This window comes from Crinia signifera, chromosome 6 (assembly GCF_055691185.1).
Source record: "Crinia signifera chromosome 6, ASM5569118v1, whole genome shotgun sequence".
Taxonomy (NCBI): domain Eukaryota; kingdom Metazoa; phylum Chordata; class Amphibia; order Anura; family Myobatrachidae; genus Crinia; species Crinia signifera.
This window is the reverse complement of record NC_139222.1, coordinates 136,306,948-136,329,611: the sequence shown is the minus strand read 5'-3', so window position 1 is coordinate 136,329,611 and position 22,664 is coordinate 136,306,948. Positions and strand designations below refer to the sequence as shown.

Sequence of the window (22,664 nt, the reverse complement as noted above, 5' to 3'; positions counted from 1 at the left end):
ATAGAAAGTGTGGCAAGCGCAACGAGCCACCGAGCCCGAAGTGTGGCGAGCGCGTCGGTCGCATCGCATGCGATTTTTTGGTCGCATGCGATGCGACCGACGCAATTTTTTTTCCCCTTACGATGCCCACGATCAAAATCGTGGGCGCCCTTCTAGGTAAAGAGTACCGGCTGTTTTTCACATTCTTGATAAGTCTACTGTCATCTACCAGGGTGCTGAAGATTAAATGTGGGTGGACATTTCAGCAAGTAAATGACCCCTATACACACAGCCAAGGACACTATGGCAGATAATCAATGCTGTGGGCGAGTGGTGACAGTATTCAACGCAGCCCCCTCATACGCCAATTCCCCCTCGCTCCATTTTTTGAGCGAGGGGGAATTGGCGTATGCAGCTCCTGAACCAGCGAGACTCGCGGCTAAATACAGTAACTTTCCTGCATTAGCCGCGGGTCTTGCTGTTTTGGGGAATGCTCGCCGTCCTGTGACGGCGAGGATTTCCCCAGAACATTGAATAGAGCGAGCGGCCGGCGCGGGGGTTAAACAGCGAGGATCGCTGGTTTTCTGCAATCCTCGCTGTTTAACCCCCTCGCTGGCCGCTCGCCGTGGCATTGAATACACCAATATCAATTGGTTTCAGAGAGAGAAAATAAAGATGCTAGATTGGCCCAGCCAATCACCTGGCTTGAATCCAATCTAAATCTATGGAAAGAGAGAGTGGATCAGAGTTCATAGAAAAAGGCCCATGGAGTCTTCAAGATTTAAAGACTGTGTGGAAGAAAGAGCCAAAAGACTAGTTTCTCTATACAGGAGGTGTCTTGAAGACTTTTGTAAAAAAAGTATTACATTTCAGTGTGTGTGTTTAATACTTTTCCCTGTGTCATATCACATTATTACACATAACTTATTTTATGGTTTTATTTCTTTGCAAGTATGGATTGCATAGATTGTTGGTGACATTTGGTGAAAATGGTCCTATTAAAATATTCGGATATTAGCAGAATAGCTGAATAGCAGTATAAGTTCCTCTCCGAGGAAGCCGCTGATCATTGTTAGCTGGAGAGACGCGTTAGAAATACTCACTACTTCCTGGTACCAGATTTTCTTGTGGACGGCAGTGCTATCATAGTGCCATTCCTCTCTGAGGAAGCCACTGATCTTTGTTAGGAGGATACTCACTTCTTCCTGGTACCAGAATTTCTTGTGGACGGCAGTGCCATCATAGTATGCAGACTTCAATAGGGCAAAACTGGAATTATTAACCGTTCCGGGAACCGCATACTTCTAATGCTATTCAGGTGGTTACCTGTCTACCCTCAAGCTTGTTCTTCTAAAAGGCAGCAAGCATAGCCGCCATCAAAAAGGAGTGGTAACTATATCATATCATCAATAATCAGATTTTTCTTGATGTGCTGCTGTGATGCTACACTGAACTGCTTCTGATGTACTAACAGACTATAAACCACTAACCTGCAGTGGTCTGATAAAGACCCCTTTTTCTCTTGCATACACTAACCAAACATATCAAACATTTATTCAGATACATTTTCTCCCGTCATTTGGCTTACTAATACAGTTGGAACACTAATAATACTATCGGAGAATTGACTTTCTTCACCCCCAATGGGACTTGCTTTTTATTGTTGTTTTGTATGATTTATGTATGATTGATTTCTCTATTTTTAGAATTTTTATACTATTAGTTTATCCATTTTTTTATTCAGTTAAAATTAAAAATTAATTTATTATTTCAGTATAGTGTATTTTTTTTATACGTAACAGTGAGCCTTATTCTAGTTCACTCTTTCTGACAAAATCCTTCTTAGAGGGACAAAACCATGTGCACTGCAGGGGGGAAGATGTAAAATGTGCAGAGAGAATTAGATTAGAATTATAGTGTGTACACACGGTTCGATATGGCTTCCGATGTTGATGATATCGTCAACATCGGAAGCCATATCGCATACATATCGCATACTGATTGTATGCATTGTAAGGGCTTCCTAGCCCGATGCGCGCTCCCGTTTAAGGAGAGATCGGAGGGGAGATAGAGTGGGCAGCACACTCTATCTAGCACAAATCGCAAGCATATCGCATGCATCGTATGTGCCTTGCGATATGCTTAAGATGCGATGTGCTATACGATTTCCAGGGCCCTGTCAGTCATCCTGTTGTTAAGTCAAAATCGCTTAGTCAAAATCTTAAGCAAATCTTAAGGCACATAGGAAATCGCATAGTAAATCAAATAGGAAATCGCATAGCAAATTGTATGGTAAAAAGTCAAAATCTTAAGCATATCTTTAAGGTGCCCACATACGCAGAGCCGGCCCTAGCCTAAATTACGCCCTAGGCAAGATTTTGGCTGGTGCCCCCTAGCACCGCCACTAGTTCCGCCTCTAACCCTGCTCCCCTTTCCCAGCACCATCAACTCTCATCATAGCAGTCATCATTGTGGTGCTCCTACCAGCAATATTTTAAATAGAAACAGTGCACACATTTGGTGCACAGCCCAAACAGGGGTGGGTTCTTGCTGGGAAGGGGCATGGCCACACAATTTTACCCCCAATTCAAATTATGCCACACAGTAGTGCAACTTTATTCACATTATATCATGCGATGGTGTCCCTTATTCACGTTACATCACACTGTAGTACCACTTTACCTTATATACATTACTCCTCACATTATTGACATTATACCCTTTGAAAAAAATCCTGAGAAAATATTGTATTTTAACCACCTCCATGGCCACACTGCAACCCAGCACAAAGCAGTGTGTGCTGGGCAGAGGAGAAGAGCTGCAGCTGCTGCTGTCACTTAAGGGGAGGGGGTTGGCCCTCCCATCAGACTCTAGCCTGAGTAATTTGTACCCCCTACCCCTTTCTCTCAGCACCACTGATAATATCAAACAGTAATGCCCCTTACACATGACACACATTATCAATGTCCTTATAATCATAATGCCCCTTACACATTATGCCAATCTTTATTAATGCCCTTCATACACATAATGACACACATAATGCCCCTTACACATATGTTGCACATTATTAATGCCCTTATACACATGACACACATAATGCCCATTACACATATGTTGCACATTATTAATGCCCTTATACACATGACACACATAATGCCTGTAACACATGTCGCACATTATTAATGCATTCATACATGACACACATAATGCCCCTTACACATATGCCGAACACTATTGCACAACCAACCCACCCGCAGAAAGCACTCGCACAGCCGCTAACACTGTGACCTCTGCCTCTGCTTGGATACAGATGTTTCCTCATAAATCTTGTCTCAATAGGCCATGCAGCTCCTGGCCAGTTCTGCTAATGTTGGGTGCCTTTTTTTGCTGAAAATTCGTCTTATTTGTATTGTTATGACCAGCACACACAAGGAGCTGTACCTGCATACAGAATGCTATGTTACAGTGATTTTCATGAATACACTATTTCATATGCAGATACAGCCTCACTCACACAGAATATAGGCATGCTGCATATCATTTTAATCAGCAGAAGCTGCTGATGCCCCTAGGCATTCCAAACGCCCTAGGCAATTGCCTAGTTTGCCTATGCCTAAGGCCGGCCCTGCACATACGCTACAATTGTACTGTGCTATGCGTTTTTGTCTGTACAATGGTTCTATACAATTTTTCTTCCAGCTTGCTATGAGATGTGCACTTGGATGCATGCGATGCGATGTGATGAACCCATGTTTGTAATGTTAAATTTCAGATGTAGTCTAAAAAGTACGTGCAGCACGTACTTTTTTAGACATACAATTTTAGACATACAGCATCGCACAAGCCCATAAACACCATCCAATAATTGTACATAAGATGCAATTTGTGCTTAAAAAGTACAAAACGCTTTCGATAATTGTAGTGTCTGTGGGCACCTTAAGGCATATCTTAAGGAGTAGAGAAAAAAAAAAAAGGGAAAAGTAAAAATCGGACAAAACATCGAATCGTACATCGGATCGCACAGAACATCGAACCGTGTGTACACACTCTTAGATTGAGTGTGTTATTTTGTTTCTGTGCAGGTAAAAATACTGACTGCTTTATTTTTACACTGCAATATAGATCTCCCTTTGAAGTAACCCCACCCAAATCTAATTCTCTCTTCACAAATTACATCTGCCCCACCTGCAGTGCACATGGTTTTGTCCATCTAAGAATAGATTTGTTTGAATAGAGGACTGATTGGAACATCCGATTAGCACAACTGCAGTGCCGGCGGGTTGTGGGATTGGAGGGTCACCCCCGCTGGTGTTTGGGCCCCTTTTCTTTGTAAATTGCTATAACACATTTATTTTTGAATAGCAATAAAGAAAAGCAAAGAAATATAAAATCTAGTATTTTGCTATTGTTAAACAAAGTACCTTTCAGTGAGTTTACCAAATGATGGAACCATTGTCGTAAGGTAGAATCTCCTAAAATATAGATCATTTTGTCACTTAAACAACTGTATTTTTGTTCCGTGTTGGTAAAGTTGGAGATATTACAAAATACCGGTCTCCAGTTATTATTTAACACAAAGCCACTTGGAAAGGGAGACTTCATTCCAATCTTACATTTCTGCAGTTGTAAAGAGGTTGTATCTGAGGAAAGGAAGAATAAAGCAAATTAAAAACACCTTTCTATATTTTTATTTATTAACTTCTATATAGCAGAGAAAAACCTGACATTTGCAGCTGATGTTCTGTTTATACTAAGAATACATTCTTTTTCTCCTGGTTTTAACACCTATTACCCACAATTTAGGTTTTATGATGACTGCTAAAAACCTATATACATTTTGTGAAACTCCACTTTCTGATACTGATCCTGTATTCTGGGGCAAACACAGGATTTTCCTAGGGGGGGTTTCTAGATTTGTGCGATACAGTTTGTGTGTCTGTGACTAGTGATAGTCCGCACTCACATCCACCTTCAGGGGGTTATTCTGATTCACTCAGAAAGGCACAATCACTCTCTAATGGACAAAACCATATGCACTGCAGGTGGGGCTGATGTAACATGTGCAGAGAGAGTTAGATTTGGGTGGGGGTGCACTTCAAACTGATATCTATATTGCAATGTAAAAATAAAGCAGCCAGTATTTACCCTGCGCAGAAACAATAAAACTCCCAAATCTAACTCTCTCTGCACATGTTACATTGGGTGTGGTATAGGGTTCTGAGAGACGGGATCCCGACAGTCATTAGCCCAACGTCGGGATCCCGACTGGCCTGACTCAGACAGCATGGTGAGTGCAACAAAGCCCCTTGCGGGCCTCGCACGGTGGCTCGCCACCTATTCTGTTCTCCCTCTATGGGGTTCGAGGGAGAATAGCCGGTGGCCATCGGGAACCCGTCTGTCTGTGTTTTAACAGTCGGGATCCCAACATCAGGTAAATAACTGTACAAAACTGTACAAAGCATATATATTATACTGTACATACATACATTTTAATTTTAGTGGAGACCCCTGTTAGGACTTAGGGGGTTATTCTTATTCACTTGGAAAGGCACAATCACTCTCTAATGCACATGGTTTTGTCCATTAGAGAGTGATTGTGCCTTTCCTAACAGGGGGTCTCCACTAAAATTAAAATGTATGTATGTACAGTATAATATATATGCTTTGCCCCCCCCCCCCCATACTTGAAAAAGGAACACTGTGCAGCAAAGGTGGGTGTCAAAGATTTAGGGCATGGCTTCATGGGGAAGGGTCATGGTCACATAATAGGCTGCCTGGGTGTGTATGGTTGGGGCTATAGGATGTGGGGTGTGTGTATGGTTAGGGTTATAGGCTGTGGGGTGTGTGTGTTTGGTTAGGGTTATAGGCTGTGGGGTGTGTGTTTGGTTAGGGTTATAGGCTGTGGGGTGTGTGTGTATGGTTAGGGTTATAGGCTGTGGGGAGTGTGTGTATGGTTAGGGTCAGGCTGTGTGGTGTGTATGGTTAGGGTTAAAATGCATGGGAGGGTGAATGGTAAGAGGGAGGGGGTATGGTAGAGTTATACTGTGGGGGAGCTGTATGACTACTGTTATGCATGGGGGTTGAGTTATGCAGGACTAGGGCGTCTGGTTAGAGTTAGGCGGTGGGTTGTTACTGGCCTCCAATAGACTTACTCTGGATCAGCAAATTCAGGATTGTGTTGAAGCTGTGTTTTGCAAGGTTCCTTCATCATGTCCCATCCTTCTCTGCAGTCAGCATGGCCAGTCACCAGTGTGGCTTTCATGCAGCCTGGCCCCAGGATACGGAGATAGAGGGGCAGGAGCAATTCAGTGGTAGTGGGGAATCTGGGCACCCAGCGGGGACTTTATTTGCTCCCATGGCATCTGACAGGCAAGTCTGTTTATGTAGAAGCACACAGCAATGGGTCTGGGGCAGTGATAGTGGTTCAGTGTCATTATCTGTGGTGGCACCCCCACCTCAGCCGTGAGCCCATCCAGAGGGTCCCCTGCTGTGCTGAGTTGGTCAGCTGAGTTTACTGTACAGTATGTTAGCAATTTTCTGAGGGCTGTTAGCAGAAGGGGCATGGAGAATACCCTCTCGTTGCAGTCTTTAGCTACATCCTGATTGTGCTCCATATTGTGGAACGCAAACCCAGATGTGCGGTAACCATTCAGCGCTAAGATGGACTGGAGAGCCAGGCGTGGTAGGCCACTTTGCAGAGGAGGTATGGGACCACACTCCACACATTTAAAAAAACAAAATATTTGGGCGCATGGAAGTGACAGGCAGCAGGCCCCTTTTACTGCTGAAGTACTTCCCCCTAAGCTGCAGAGGTCCTGTAAATTGGACACCTCTTTCTCTGCTGCAGAGTGCCTGCCGCTATCAATGCTGACATCCCACTGCCACTGCCTCCATGTGCCCACCACTGCTCAGCTCCTGCTTTTGTCCTTTGCCGTCTGCTTTGCAAAGCATGGAGAGCTCTTTAGCGCTAAGCAGCCACTGGGCATTCAGGAGCAGCAGCGGCAGGAGGTCGGCAGCAAACAAAAATAAAAACTTGACCTGTCAGGGGGGTTTCTGTGCAGCCAAAACCCCCCCTTCATGCGCTACTGGTATTGTTGGTGACCTTGAAGTTTATATTGTAACGCTAGTGATGGAACTACAGTGGGTTGCTTATAAAGTGAACACAATCTGACTGTTTGACTGTCTAGTTGTGAATAATACTCACTGACTTCTTGTGAAATGTCAAGGCACTAAAACACTATAGAAGTCAGCATGTTCCTTCCTTCACAAACGCCTAATGGAGCTCAACAGAGGCCACTACAGAGCCATGATTTCTATGACTACAAGAGGGGTGTTTTGACCAACTACTGTATGAGTTGCTTTGGGGAAGGAAGAACCACTTGAGAGCATAAGGTGGCTCGGGTGACTTGGCGCTGTAACATGCTTACCAGATTTGATGAGGGTCACTCAAACTCTGTCTGGGAGATCATAAATGTCATTGAATCATGTTTCTACATTTTTTGACCCAGAAACCAGTCAGAAGTCAGCCTGGTACCTGAGTTGGAGGTTTGCTGCCACAAAAAGTTCAGTCATGAGCACAGCATGGCCAAGAAGATGGTGACCATTTTTGCGGCCAAGATACATAGCTCCCAAACCACTTTTGCAGCAGTGAGGATTATTATGCTAACCAATGCCTGCCTTGCTAGAAGCCATTTTCAAGAGTGGTGCTCATACTCATGCCCTTCTTGATCTTGACAATGCACCTGCCCACAAGTCCAGGAAAGTGGTATATTTCTAGCCGACAAATGCATCCAAGAGTGTGGTCATCTACCATATAGTACAGTAATGGCAGCACCAGTATTTTCCCCATTAGAATAGGTCTATGTTGGAAAATAAATGTCCTTCCTGCGGGTCAGAAACAATCGATCACTGCTGGTGTGCAATAGCAACATAATGCCAAATATCATGCCAACTAGCATTAAGTGATTTTTACAAGTGAACAACCAGGTCGTTGCTGTAAAAAAATAAAAATAAACCCAAAAAGCAAATAACACATTAATATAATGGGAAAAAAGGCAAAATGGCTCCTATCCCAATCAATTCCGTCACGTAACCCATTTTGTGTGTCTCAAGTACATTTAAAAAAAGCATACAGCAGTATGACTGTATATTACTATATCCCTGGTAAATATACTCCATAAGGTTTTACAGCTATAGAAAAGTATATTTGTGCTACATATTGAAGAGCATTTGCTACCCAATGAAATCTGTTTTGTTGTCAGTGCTGACATCGGTCTCCTAACAGAGTTGTCAGCTAAAACCTGGTAGTGGTGAGGCTCCCAGAGTTGGGTATCACCACTTTAAAAAGAACAGATGAGTCTGAAAAGTAGGGTTGAGTTAAGGGTGCAACCTATTTTTGCACATGCTTCTTGTTTTTTTTTTTTTTTTTTAACTAATGCCTGATTGTCTGCCATGGAACACTGCAAATTTGCATGTCTTTAATAAATACATTTTATGTAAATATTTATACATCTACATATAGAATTCAACGGAAACGTCACTCCGGGACCAGTTGAAGATGAAGCAAATCATGGAATTCTATTATTTTGAGGATACCCTCCAAGAAGGCACCCGGGCAAGTAACTTGTGCATATTAGGGTTGAGTGTCGGACTTGTATTTACTTGATACATCTCTATATATAAAAGACTAAGGGCCAGATGTACTAAGTTTGAAAAGTGATAAAATGGGGAGTGCTAAACCACTAGTTAATAAGCATCTAACTGCCATTTTACAGGCTGGGTTTGAAAAAATAGTTAGGAGCTGATTGGCTGGTGGAATACCACTCTCCATTTTATCACTTTTCAAGACTTAGTACATCTGGCCATATCTACTCTACACCTCTATGAAGTGATGTACTGCCAATGACCACTAGATGCCACTAATGGACCAAATTACTGCTTAGTGTGCTAAAAGATGCCATAACCAGAAAATAAAAGCAATTTTGCAGGGACACTTTGTTCTAAACTTGCTTACACAATCCTAGTACAGTACTTCTGAGTTTGAACACGAGTACAATAGGGAGGGACAATAAAGCAATCTGACTCAGTAAGCTCAGTAAAAGTTATCCACCTTGCGGTGGCCATTCTTCGTACAATAGAATGAACATCCCACATTCAACTTTATCACTTCAATGTTTATCCTAGATTATATCTGTTGCTGGATTAAGCCAAGTAGATTAAGCCAATGTGTGTTCCACTCACTAGTGTGCTGGCCATGGCCACCATGACAAATGCCAAGCCTCTGTATGAATGGGCTTCTGAATACATTGGTGTGAGGCCTTGCCATCCTGTGAATTTAGGCTTTCATCTGTGTCACGGCCAGAGTATTAAGACAGTATATTTACCTTCCAAATGTTTATCAAGACTGGCACTGCATACCAGAACATGCTTTCATCAGTGCTGTGTGGGCTCTGCCCGCAGTGCATGGATCCAGCACTCACAGGGTGCATCTGTATCTGTGGTCCAGCAGTCTCCCAGCATGGCAGCTGCCGCAGATAAACACCAATCCTTGCCTGTCAGTCACCCACTGTCACCATTATCATAGCCATGTCCATGTACTGTACAAGCAGCTTTTCTGCCTTTCCTGAACATGGGAGCAGCCATGTTCTTTCTGGTCACATGGTATTTCTCAGCCTATCCTGTAAGGCTCTCTGCTCTGCCCAGCCAATCACCACTCCCCTGCTGCTTTATAGGTGCTGGGTAAGTAAAGCCAGTTTCCAGTGCTACTGATCAGATTGTGCTACCTGCAACATGATCTTTCTCTGTGTCTCCTTAGCTACTTCCAGGTGCCATTCTCCAGAGCTTTCCATCCTTCTTCAGAACCTGAGTACTTCAAGTGTGCAGCTTTCCTGGCTCCATCAATGTTCCACCATTGGTACTCACCATTGGTGACTTCCAAGCACCATCGGTAATTCCTCAGCTCCATCGATGCTCCACCATCGTACTCACCATCGGTGACTTCCAAGAACCATCAGTAATTCTTCAGCTCCACCGATGTTCCATCATTGGTATTCACCATCAATTATTCTTCAGCATTATTGGTGATTCCTCAACTCCTTCTACATCCATCAACAGTTTCCAACATCAGTGATTCTCCTGCATCATTGGCGGCACTCCAGTTTTAGCAGTGATCATCACCACTATCGATGTTCCACCATCAGTAGAGTTCACCCAAGATTGTTCAAATATTTCCAGTATTATTATCTGTACCTACTTTCCAAGGTATTTCCACAAGTCTTCAAGGGTCAGTACCACTCTGCTGTTTCTTCATATTGCATTTCCTGAGACTGTGTTATTATCTGGACTTCATCAGTTTTCCTACACTGCACCATACCCCACTATTGTTACAGTTCTTGTTGTGCCTGGACTCCATCACTGTTCCTACACTGCACCAATACCATCACTACTGTTATTATTGTCTGGACTCTCTCAATGTCCTCACACTGCACCAATTGTCAGTCCTTCATTTATTGTTAGATCTAATCAGGACTCCATCAGTGTGCTACACTGCTCCATTTACTACCAAGCATGCTGTGCTTTTATAGACTGCATCAGCGTTCCTACGCTGCACCTCTTATTGTTATTCATGCTCATTTTATGGTACTGAATCCTGTTGTATTGTTGCCGTTCATATTCACACCAGTTACCATCTGTAGTAATGGATAAAAGGGGTTTGCTAGCGCTCAGTTACCTATTGAGCGAAGGGGCTGCAGAGTAATGAGCTGTCCAAACTCACAGAGATAATGTAATACAAATAAGGTATACACTGCGCTCTCCTTCTAGCAAAATTCCGTAGGTGCACAGAAGTTTGCCCTATGTGGTACAAGTGTGACAGTATTAGTGACAGCTCAAAGCTGGATGTGATGCAGGTTGTACCAAGGTAATGATGGGTCTGGAAAGTAATGTATTGTTAAAGCACAGTTGCTTTATTAATAATAATAATAATAAAAAGAGTGCGTGCACGTCCAGGTCCCACTGCTGTGGGTATTAAGTCACTGAGGGGAAGGGGGGAGAGATGAGCTGGGAGTGGCAGCACGGGGGTTTGTGCTGGTTTGCTGGTGATGTGGGGTAAGTACGTCCGCAAGTGCAGACGGGGGGAAGGAAAAAGTCAAGTGATGAATGTGGCACAGGGGGTGGTGCAGGGGGCTGGCGTCCCGTCCCCCCGCAGTGCACCTCTCACCTGTGCTGTGGATCACGGAAGGTCCCGCGGCGTTCTTTCAGTAGTCTTCAGCCGCAGCACTGACAGCGTGGGAGCTGTGCTGTGTGCTCGGCTCTGTAGTGATGACGTAGAGCGCGACTTCCGGGTCCCGGCGCCTGGTTGCCAGTGAGACCCCAGCCGCGTTCTGTCGCGTCTGACTACAGGCTCTACTCCCAGCCGGGAAGAGGCTTTGATGTGTGAGTGCTAATGTGCTGGTATGTCCAACGCGTTTCAACCGCTGTGCGGTCTTCTTCAAGGATGATTTGCCGTGGGCAGTGTCAGTTCTTTTATTGAAAAACGTCCCGCCCTCTGTAGTTCTGGTTGGCTGCTAACACTTGTGGGAGTGTTCAATGCTAGATTATGTGATTGCAGCCGCCACCTGTGCTGTAGATTGCACTGATGTCGTATATTGCCTGGTGTGTGGCCACCCTACATTTGGGAATGCACGATAGGTGACTGATTTAAATGTTTTTAAAGGTGTGTTTGGTCTGAAAGCTTAGTACAGCAGGAGTGGCTGGTATCTCACAAGCATGTGAGGGGGGCTAATTTATTAGAACAAGAAAGTGGGACTGGCGCTCTGATTTATGTGTACTAGTGCAGCTGCTGGTAACCCAAATGGAGGGAGGCCCCCTCCTAGTGATAGGCAAGGTAAAAAGTTAGGAAACCTGCGCTAACATCAAATGGATGGATACAATTGTGGGTGTAAAAAAAGAAATTTATTGATAAAAATATATACAGTGAGTCTGGCAGGATGGGGGGTGATCACAGTTAACGTCACTGTGACCGGGGTAATGTCCAGAGCTCAGGGTACTACCGCTTCACCCAGTGGTGTCTGCGGTCTATTCCCCAGATTGTATATGGATGTGGTCCCGCACAAATGTCCAAACATGCACTTCAGTTGTCCGTTGCACAGTGGAGGTGGCGTAAGGGGGGCGGAGATGGAATTCAGCACAAAAGTCTTATAGGTCTTGGCAAGTGCTGCCGTGGCACCAGGGGCTGGCGTCCCTAGCACCCCCGGTGGTGCACTGACACACTTACCTGATACCTTCCGGCTTTTAGCCCTGTAGACGTCCCTCGGTGTGGTTCAAACGTACGTCCCGTGTGGATGTGTGCAACATGCGGCGTTGCTGGAAATAGTTGTAGTTCCTTCCGTGTCTCTGCAAACGCCGGTGGTACACACTCCCCTGGGCCGCTGGAAAGCGGGCAGCGGGAGTGTTGTGTCGGCGGAAAGACACGCGCTCAACTCTCAGATGAGAGGAGACTTTTGTGAGAAGTGCTGGTGCAGCTCCGACGCGTATCGACCCTCTGGGTCTTCTTCAGGAAGCATTGCTTCGCATTGCTTCCTGAAGAAGACCCAGAGGGTCGATACGCGTCGGAGCTGCACCAGCACTTCTCACAAAAGTCTCCTCTCATCTGAGAGTTGAGCGCGTGTCTTTCCGCCGACACAACACTCCCGCTGCCCGCTTTCCAGCGGCCCCGGGGAGTGTGTACCACCGGCGTTTGCAGAGACACGGAAGGAACTACAACTATTTCCAGCAACGCCGCATGTTGCACACATCCACACGGGACGTACGTTTGAACCACACCGAGGGACGTCTACAGGGCTAAAAGCCGGAAGGTATCAGGTAAGTGTGTCAGTGCACCACCGGGGGTGCTAGGGACGCCAGCCCCTGGTGCCACGGCAGCACTTGCCAAGACCTATAAGACTTTTGTGCTGAATTCCATCTCCGCCCCCCTTACGCCACCTCCACTGTGCAACGGACAACTGAAGTGCATGTTTGGACATTTGTGCGGGACCACATCCATATACAATCTGGGGAATAGACCGCAGACACCACTGGATGAAGCGGTAGTACCCTGAGCTCTGGACATTACCCCGGTCACAGTGACGTTAACTGTGATCACCCCCCATCCTGCCAGACTCACTGTATATATTTTTATCAATAAATTTCTTTTTTTACACCCACAATTGTATCCATCCATTTGATGTTAGCGCAGGTTTCCTAACTTTTTACCTTGGGCTAATTTATTAGCCCAATGTGCCATTGTTGAATTCAATGTTGAGGCCCATAGGATGTACTGTTTGTACCACATAGGACAAACTTCTGTGCACCTACGGAATTTTGCTAGAAGGAGAGCGCAGTGTATACCTTATTTGTATTACAGTTACCATCTGTACCATCTGTACCATCTGTGGTATTAATTTGTGGTATTAATAAAGACTTGTGCTTTTTACCTCGTGGTCCTGTCTCTAACTGTCCTGGGTGCCTCCTGGTGAAGAGCTGTAGCCTTTTCAAGGCACCCCAATTCATATATAACAGTCAACCCTCTATGCCTGTGTAAATTTCTAACTCTGATCTGACCACAGTCGTGACAATCCACATATGCAACTCAACATACAGATCCCGATATTCTGTATACTGGCTGTGAGTCTAATGTGAGTATCTTCCCATATTTGAAGTTGCATAAAACTCTGCAACTGCACAAACCCAAGTCCTCCAGACACTTCTACAGCCTTAATTGTTATTACTAGCACACCTACACTTTGCTAAATAAAGGTCTTATGATTTAAATTGTTGTCTAATTTGCATACATATGGTCCGCAGCAGACACCCACACCCGGACCTCCTGCAGAACTTTTTTACTGGACCAGCTATTACAGCCTGCAATTGCATGGCCAATCAAGCTACCAATCAAATTATGAATCATAAGATAGATAAGAATACTTTATTGTTATTAACAATACACCACAACGAATGCACTGTCAACAAAACTTTACACAAGAACCTGCACAAAAGAAAACACTAAGAGCAATTCCCATGTCACTTTACAGCATTTAGCATGCGAACAGCAGTAGGAAAAAAGCTATTTAACATGCGCTTTGTGCGTGCCGGAACACTACGATACCGTTTTTGTGATGGCAGAACATCAAAAACCTCATATTTTGGATGACTAGGATCTGCTAAAATACAATTTGCTTTCTTTAGCAATCTATTTTTGTGTAATTCATGGGCGCATGGTAAAGACACCCCAATAATTTTACCTGCAATTTTTATCACACGATCTAACGCAGTCCTCTCTGCCACGGTGCAGCTCCCAAACCAAATCACGATCCCATACGTTAAGACACTCTCCACTATGCCCCGATAGAATCTAATTAGTGTGTTAATGTCAGAGCATACGGCTTTGAGTTTCCTTAAAAAGAAGAGCCGTTGCTGGGCCTTCTTGATCACCGTGGCAGAGTTTAAAGACCACGTCAGATCCTCAGAAATGAGTAGCCCCAAAAATGTAAAAACCTTCACCTCCTCAATAGGCTTATCCTCAATAAAAATGGGAAGTATTAGCCTACCACAACCTCGCCTGAAATCTATCCTCATCTCCTTGGTCTTGTTTGTATTTAGTTGCAGACAGTTTTGCCTGCTCCATTCAAGCAATCTGCAAACCTCAGACCTATAAGCTGCCTCATCGTCATTTGTTATCAGGCCAACCACAGCGGTATCATCCGCAAACTTCACTATCTGCACGGATTCTGAAGTTGACACACAATCATGCGTGAACAGGGAATATAACAACGGGCTCAGGACACACCCCTGTGATACGCCTGTACTAACCATGACCTCACCGGAGACATGATTTCCAAGTTTCACTACCTGTGGACTATCAACTAAAAATTGTAAAATCCAATTACACAGATACCCGTTTAATCCCAATTTAGAAAGTTTGGAAACCAACGACATTGGAATAATGGTATTAAAGGCAGAACTAAAATCCACAAATAAAATTCTAACATACTGTAAGAACCCCTTTTCTCAAGATGGCCCAAAGTTTGGTGCAAAACCAACAAAATCGCATCATCCGTAGACCTATTTGCTCTGTAAGCAAACTGGAACGGATCAAAATTTGCAGTAAAATGAGACTTAATGTGGCTTAGCACCAAACGCTCAAAGCATTTCATCACCAGTGATGTCAAGGCAATGGGACGATAATCATCCAGATCTTTCGGGGGATTTTTCTTTGGTATGGGGATAATCGTCATGGCCTTGAAACACTTTGGGACAACACAAGTCTGTAGCGAACAATTAAACAGCAATGTAAAAATCCCTGCCAATTGCTCACTACACCCTCTAAGGACCTTACCCGGAATCCCATCCGGGCCAGCTGCCTTCCCCAGGGCAACACCCTGCAAACACTTCCTGACCTCCAGCTCATCTAATACAATTTGTACTTCATCTGGTCTATTTGTAATCATGCCTGCAGTAGACAAGTTTTTTTTGTCAAATCTAGTATAAAAATCATTTAGATCATCCACCAAAGTTCTATTTACGTCTAAGGGCTCCGTTTTTTTTTATTTATAATTAGTGATTTCCTGCAACCCCTGCCACATATCTTTAGAATCGTGGCATTCCCTAAATCTGGCTTCCATCTTACTTGAAAATTCTCTCTTGGCCTGCCTAATCCCTATCCTTAGGTTGGACCTAGCAGCTTTATAGGCCATACTGTCGCCCATTTTAAAGCATTATCTCTAATTTTAATAAGTGAATGCATCTTAGAATTCCACCAGGGCTTGTTGTTTGAAAAAATTCTAAACCTTCGTTTAACAGTGACACTTTCTATGCTATATTTTATATAGCCCAAAACCATAGTTGCTAATAGATCCACATCGATATCTTCGCCTATCATGGACTCCCTGATGAACAACTCCCAATCAGTGAAGGTTAAAATGTCCTGTAACCTTTCTATTGCATTTTTTCGGCCAGATGGTAACACTTTTCCTACTCGACCTGACTTGTTTTTTTTTTTTTTTTGCAAATTTTTAATTTATTGAAAGACACTTACAGTACAAAATTTAAAACCCAGTATCATTTCATTTCATATACAAACATACACAAAATACAAATACAATTGAGTTCTTATCTATACATTTATCCCATTCTACATTCCTTTTCCCATATCTATTCCCCTGTTTCTCTATTCTAAAAGGGGGGTGTCCCCTTCAGGGATTCCTGTCTATACCAAGATGTTTCTACTAAGGAACTCCTCAGTGCTCCTATTAGGGGTGGTGATAGCGTTCTAACATATGGCTGACCTGACTTGTTTAACCAGTGGTTTATACTTAGGTAACATAAATAGGGAGACATGATCTGATCTTCCAATATGCGGACAAACAACGGCCTCATATGCATGCTCCACGTTGGTATACACTTGATCCAAAATGTTCCCGCCCCTTGTTGGGACAAAGACGTTTTTAGAAAACTTCCTAAGCAATTTTAAATCACACTGGTTAAAGTTGCCAGCAACAATAAAAACAGCATCAACGTATTTAGCCTGCATATCGGCCAGGGTCTCATATAAAGTGCCAAGTGCACATTCTACGTCTGCCTGTGGACATATATAAACGGCCATAACCATTAACACGGAAAATTCCCTTGGTAAATAATAAGGCCTGCATTTAACCATTATATATTCCACATCCACCGAACAGTAGGATCCAATAGCAACAGAGTCCGAGCACCATTTTTTGTTTACATAAATGCAAACACCACCTCCCTTGCTTTTCCCCGACTCGTGGGTTCGATCCGCTCTAAACAACGTTCTGTCCATAAAAACCAACGCCGTATCGGGAATGTTATCATTTAACCATGTCTCGGTAAAAACAATAATAGAGCAGTTCCTCAGGTATGGCTTGCTAGCCAACTCCATATCAATGTCATCTAATTTACTCGGCAGTGATTGAACATTTGCCATAAACAGGCTAGGCAGGGGAGATCTTAATGGGCACAACTGAAGTCTATGTTTCACTCCAGACCTCTTTCCACGCTTCTGCCGCCTCTCTCTCCGTGGGCATCGCTTCCAGCATCACAGTAGGCACTTCTTTCTACTCATATGTGCGCATATGATTTTTGTCTAATGGCAGTCTACTAAATCAATCTATGACCCTTCTGTACTAGGACGCAAGTTACATAAAAGGACAACTTCATTGAATAAGTGTATTCTCTCTTATTTTTCTACCAAGTATAATTGGATATACTCTGACCAGGACATTAATTTTACTAATTGGGATTCTGTGTCTTTAAAAACCACTACCCTACAGTAATTTTCAACACCAACAGACACCGCAAGATAAAGTTTATTTACTTTCCAAAGGACTTAAATATGTAAATGCGAAGGAAGAAAAGGTTTGTCATATGGTGGTGCACCATTTATAGAAAAGAGACATAAAATATACCTTTTATTGGTTATATTTTTAAAATCTGCGAAATATGACGAACAACATATAACATGAACACAGGTGAATACAAATGTGAGTTTAAAAAGCTCGTGCGGGTTCTGACAGCAGCTACCTATTTTGTATTCTGAGTCTGACACGACTTGGATATTCCCTCTTATTGGTAATACCGTATATAGAGTGGAGTATCAAATTTACTAATTTGGTGTGGATTGAATTATGAGACCTGCGGTTTCATGCAATACTCCTGCGTTATGCTACAATCTGTATGTTGGTACCATCAATCAGATGTGTCACAGTTCATTATAATAGGAACTAAGGATATATGACATCAGTCAGGTAATACAGTGTAGTTTAGTATTTATTTATGGAGTTAAGTGCCGCAGGACTGTTAGTTACACATGTAGCATAGGCTAATTTATTTGGTTACAGAGTGGCCGTCTGCCTAACTTATGTAACTATTGCCTTCATGCATAAATGTGAACATATTCCTTAGTAACGTGGCCGTGTCTGTGCACCGCCGCTGCTAACTACAGCCTCTCCCTGTGTCGGGAACCGGTGCTGTGAAGCAAGCTCGCGTGCACAGCCGTTGCACTGAGTACCGCTGACCGTGGACACCGCGGTTAACTCTAGTGGTAGACGGTACGGCTATCTAATACATTAGAGTCCTGAAAAGGACTCGAAATACAATCACACACAAAGAGGTATTAAAGGTAGCGCTGGGAGAACGTCCGCACGGCTGGGTCGGCCGGCGTACGCTTCGCAGGTCTTCTTCAGGGCAACCAGTATAGGTGCCCAGGACAGGTTTATAAGGCTAAGCTTTTTTTCAATTGACCAATAGGAGCCCTCCTCTATTTCAGTGGTACCGCCCTTCTGGCAATTGACTACGGATTGGAGTGTTAGCGTATTTTCTTCACAGGATCTCCATACCTGCGGTATTACATAATAATCTCTATTTCTTCCCAGTGTGTGATGTCCCAATATGGTTGAGATATGAGTACTGGTCTGTTATGCCATTTATGGGGGATGATTGACAATCTATTCCCGTGTCTTGGTGTAATCTTCATTATTACATCAGGCACCTTATATCGTGTGTGTTATACTGATGCTGTATTCTTGTCCGACCATCATGTATTTGATCACGTATGGCTACCTATACTCGTTTGGGATTTTTTGATTGTTATTATCTCAAAGCGTCCGGAGATACTTTTTTTCAGTAATTATGATGTCCTGCATCCATTGGTATTTATATCGTTTCTCATGTGGTTGATAGTGGTTGTGTCAACACAAACCAATGTCGATATTGTGACGGTAAGAGCCCAGCACCGTGAAGCGATAAAATCTGCATACAACAACACCAAAAGAGTGACAAGAGAATCCCTACTTGTACCCTCAAGAAGAGATAACCAACAGGACCAGAAAGTCAGATTTATAGGAACCTATTGCCAAGAATTACGTGACATCCAAAAGATCCTTAATCAACATCTGGATATACTTAAGACAGACTCAGATTTGTCTCCTATTCTTGGCAACAGGATTGAAATCAGCTGGCGCAGGAGTAAGAACCTGTGAGATATATTAGTCCACAGCCATCTGGACAAGATTAAGGGGCCACACAAGACCAAAACTGGGTCACACAAATGTGGCACCTGTAAAGCCTGCACCTATATGGTTGCTACAAATTCCTATCGGGACAAATTCAATTCCATCTGGAAGATTAAGGACCACATCACCTGCGACACGGCAGGGGTGGTATACAACCTACAGTGTCCGTGTAATAAAACGTATATAGGCAAGACCATCAGGCCCCTTAAAAAACGAATTATGGAACATGCAAACAGTATCAAAAATGCCCAAAGGGATAAGACAGCGATGAAAACTCTAACGCCAGTGGCTCGCCATTTCTATCGGCATCATCAACAAGACCCCTCAGGACTTAAAGCATATGGCATGCTCAAGGTTAGCCTGGGCATCAGAAGACGTGACCTGGATAGTGAACTGCTTAGGCAGGAAACCAGGCTCATCTTTCTACTAGATGCCATGGTCCCAAATGGATTAAACGAGGAAAATAAATATTCAGCATACCTCTAAAATACTCTGGCATTCTCCTCCAGCACTGGCAATTGGTGTATAACCGCAATTATCTCCACCTAGAGGCACATTTTGGAATTATATCCAAGATATCTAATATATTTTCTAACAAATACAATTTTCTTTGGTCACACTTTTTTGATCACCTTCATCTAATTTTTTCACTGAATTTTTAGGATTTTCTTTCACACGCACTGGTTTAATGTTATTTGATCACCGATTATATCACTCCATTCCACTGTGCAGTACACTCTGACAAGTGTCAGACTTCCTTTATACCCAGTAGGACATTTTTGTCCTGTTCACATCCTATTTTCTAGACATTTTACTGTCACTCCTCATGTCACACACCTTCTCATCATTTTCTTATTAATATTCTTTCACGTCACTAGGAAACAGGTTCACTGTCACTTTATATCATACAATGTTTTGACCTAATACTATCTTGACGTATACTTACCTTGTTAATTTGGACACCATCTCATATAAATTCATTAGTAATGTATAGCGTCATGATCTCACTATGAATATGCTCATTAGTTGTAATAAGATGCAACACCAATTTGCCCTATATCAAAGAACATAATGCCATGAATTTATTGCTCTTACCTTCCTTCTCCTTCTCTTTTTGTCCTTCATTCTCTCCTTTCCCTCCATGAATTAAATTCAACTCTGCGCTCAACATGCATTCAGGCGTTATATACATTGTATATTATGGACACAGGAAAGACACTGTATGTGGCTTGTCTGTGTCTATTTCTAAAAATTCTTATCATGTCGAGTTTACTTTGTTGCCTGTCATGATGACATAATACCTTTAGACAATATGTCTCCTAGTATCAATTTACCCCAAGACAAGACAGCGTGAAAAACTGAGTACAAGCTGCCACATATACCATACATGATATCGGGGCAATGTAAGAATATTTTGATCCCGAGAACAGATACTGGTGGCCATATAATACAACACAGAGACTTATATGAATCATCAACAATGATGTCACCATGACAACCCATGTAAACATGTCAGCTCCGTTATAGATAACTGGTGAGTGGTGCAGCACTCACGTAGCAGTGACACGATAGGACGCGAGAGCAGTCAATCACTCTCTAAGACTGCCGCGCCCCCTGACGAATGGACGCCGCCCGGAGTTAACAGAGAAAATACTCACAGGACGCGGCCGCCGTCAATCACAGTTTTAACTGCCGCGCCCACATTAGGGACGGTATAAGAATAGCCTTAGTCTGGCCAGTCGGGTTGGCCTTGAAAAAGCTGTTTGCGAAGCGCGCGCCGGCTAGCGGTGACGCTCTCTGTTCCACACATTTACTAGGATGTATTTTGATCTGTTATATTAATACAGGATTTTCCTCATAGTTATGCACTGGCAGATAGCATGAGGATTTCCTCATGTCTAGTCAACCGGCTATACCAGTGACTTTCACAAGTCTTTAATAGCAGTGTACAGGAGAGTGTTGAAGGACTTCTCACTCTTATCCTGCCCTAACACCTGCGCTAATTACCTGTGTGCAGGGTTACACTGTATGCTAACATTGAGGGCAGGTTTTGCTACTTGAATAGCATCACCACAGCAGCCCTATTTAACGGTGATCATTCCAGAAAATCGCTGTTAATACATACCTGCTATTTGAATGCCGATATTAGAACTGTTGACACCTGAAGTCGACACTACACTGTTGACTCCTCATTTATGTTCACTACTGAATAAAATCCGCTTATATCTACCTAGTTGGTTATAAACCACACTCCCCAAACACAGCAATTTTAGCTTTGTATGTAGGGAGATATGGTATGAATATAATTGACACCTGAAGTCGACACCATACTGTTTGATTCCTCACCTATGTTCACTATTGATTCTGAATAAAATCTGCTTATATCTACCTAGTGGCTATAAACCACACTCCCCAAACACAGCAATTCTAGCTTTATATGTAGGGAGATATGGTATGAATATAATTGTACATGGGATCATTTCTGTGATGAATCAAGATTTATGTCAACAATTCTTGATATTTATTAGCAGATTCCCCCGGAATTTATCCTGAAGTGGGTCTGTACCAGGATACTCTATTCTGTGTCCTTAATGACACATTAGCCGACGCATATGTCAACCCACATAAGGGGTCTCTGCTACCTGTGAGGGACAACAGTATAGGTGGACTTCAGAAAAATTTTGTGAATTTTATGAGCTATCTGTCAAAACATTCCAGATTGTGTCATAATTGTAGACACAGGAGAATGTGTATATAAAAATTCTATGTGCATATCTATATAAGGAATTTAGCCACTCGAACACTTTAATAGAAATTGATCATATTACAATTAGTGTTGGCTATTTACTCCTGTAATTGAAATTACAATAAGCAATACTGTGTGTGGAAACAGTGAGCCGCCGTTATTTTAAAACACCTTATGTTATGTCTGTGTGTTCTTATATTTCGCTCTTTTAAAAATAAGAATAAAAGTTACATTTTACTCGTGCAAGTTCTCATAGGTGCACCACATAAGGACATACTCTTCTTTTTTTTTGTGCATGTCAATCTTCTATGTCCAGTGGTAGCACACCTTCGACAATATCCTATATTTAATAGGTGATGTGATAAGTGGGGGTTCACCCATGTTAAACCTCCAATAGATGAGGGTCCTGTGCGAATAGCAACCTCCGTTGTGTCTCCATATCCTTTTAGTGAAGTTTCTTCACCTTCTTTACTATTCAGCACGGACAATTAATCAATATTGTTTTCTTTACTATATACTTCTTAATTAAACTTGAGTTATCAACCCGACCTAGTCCATTTCTGAAGTATTCTTATTAAAGTATATTCCTAACCATGCTCAATTCAGAGCCATCCATGAGTACTGCACCCCTATTCAGTTTGAGTAATGAACTGGATATCAGACAGGCCACTCTTAGGCAGAGTAGAGAAACCATGCTGGAGAGAGATTTGTCTCACTTTAACACCTCACAAGAAGAAGACTGGATGAACGACCTCCAGCAACTCAAAATGGTCTTAATAAAACAGACAAAGACATTTTGGAACAAAATGACCTTTGAGAGTTACATCAAACAAAAAGTGACACCTAGAGGTTTGAGACCTAGGGTTTTT

General features: G+C 42.9%; 1 protein-coding gene across 1 annotated transcript in view; it reads right to left on the bottom strand.

The window, feature by feature from the left end:
- The window catches only part of LOC146009653 (NXPE family member 4-like), a 99,309-nt gene that overhangs the window by 36,858 nt on the left and 39,787 nt on the right, over positions 1 to 22,664 (bottom strand). The window contains exon 3 of the mRNA XM_083150106.1: positions 4,404 to 4,622. Within this exon, the coding sequence (XP_083006232.1) occupies positions 4,404 to 4,622 (219 nt within the window). The remainder of the gene's footprint in view (positions 1 to 4,403; positions 4,623 to 22,664) is intronic.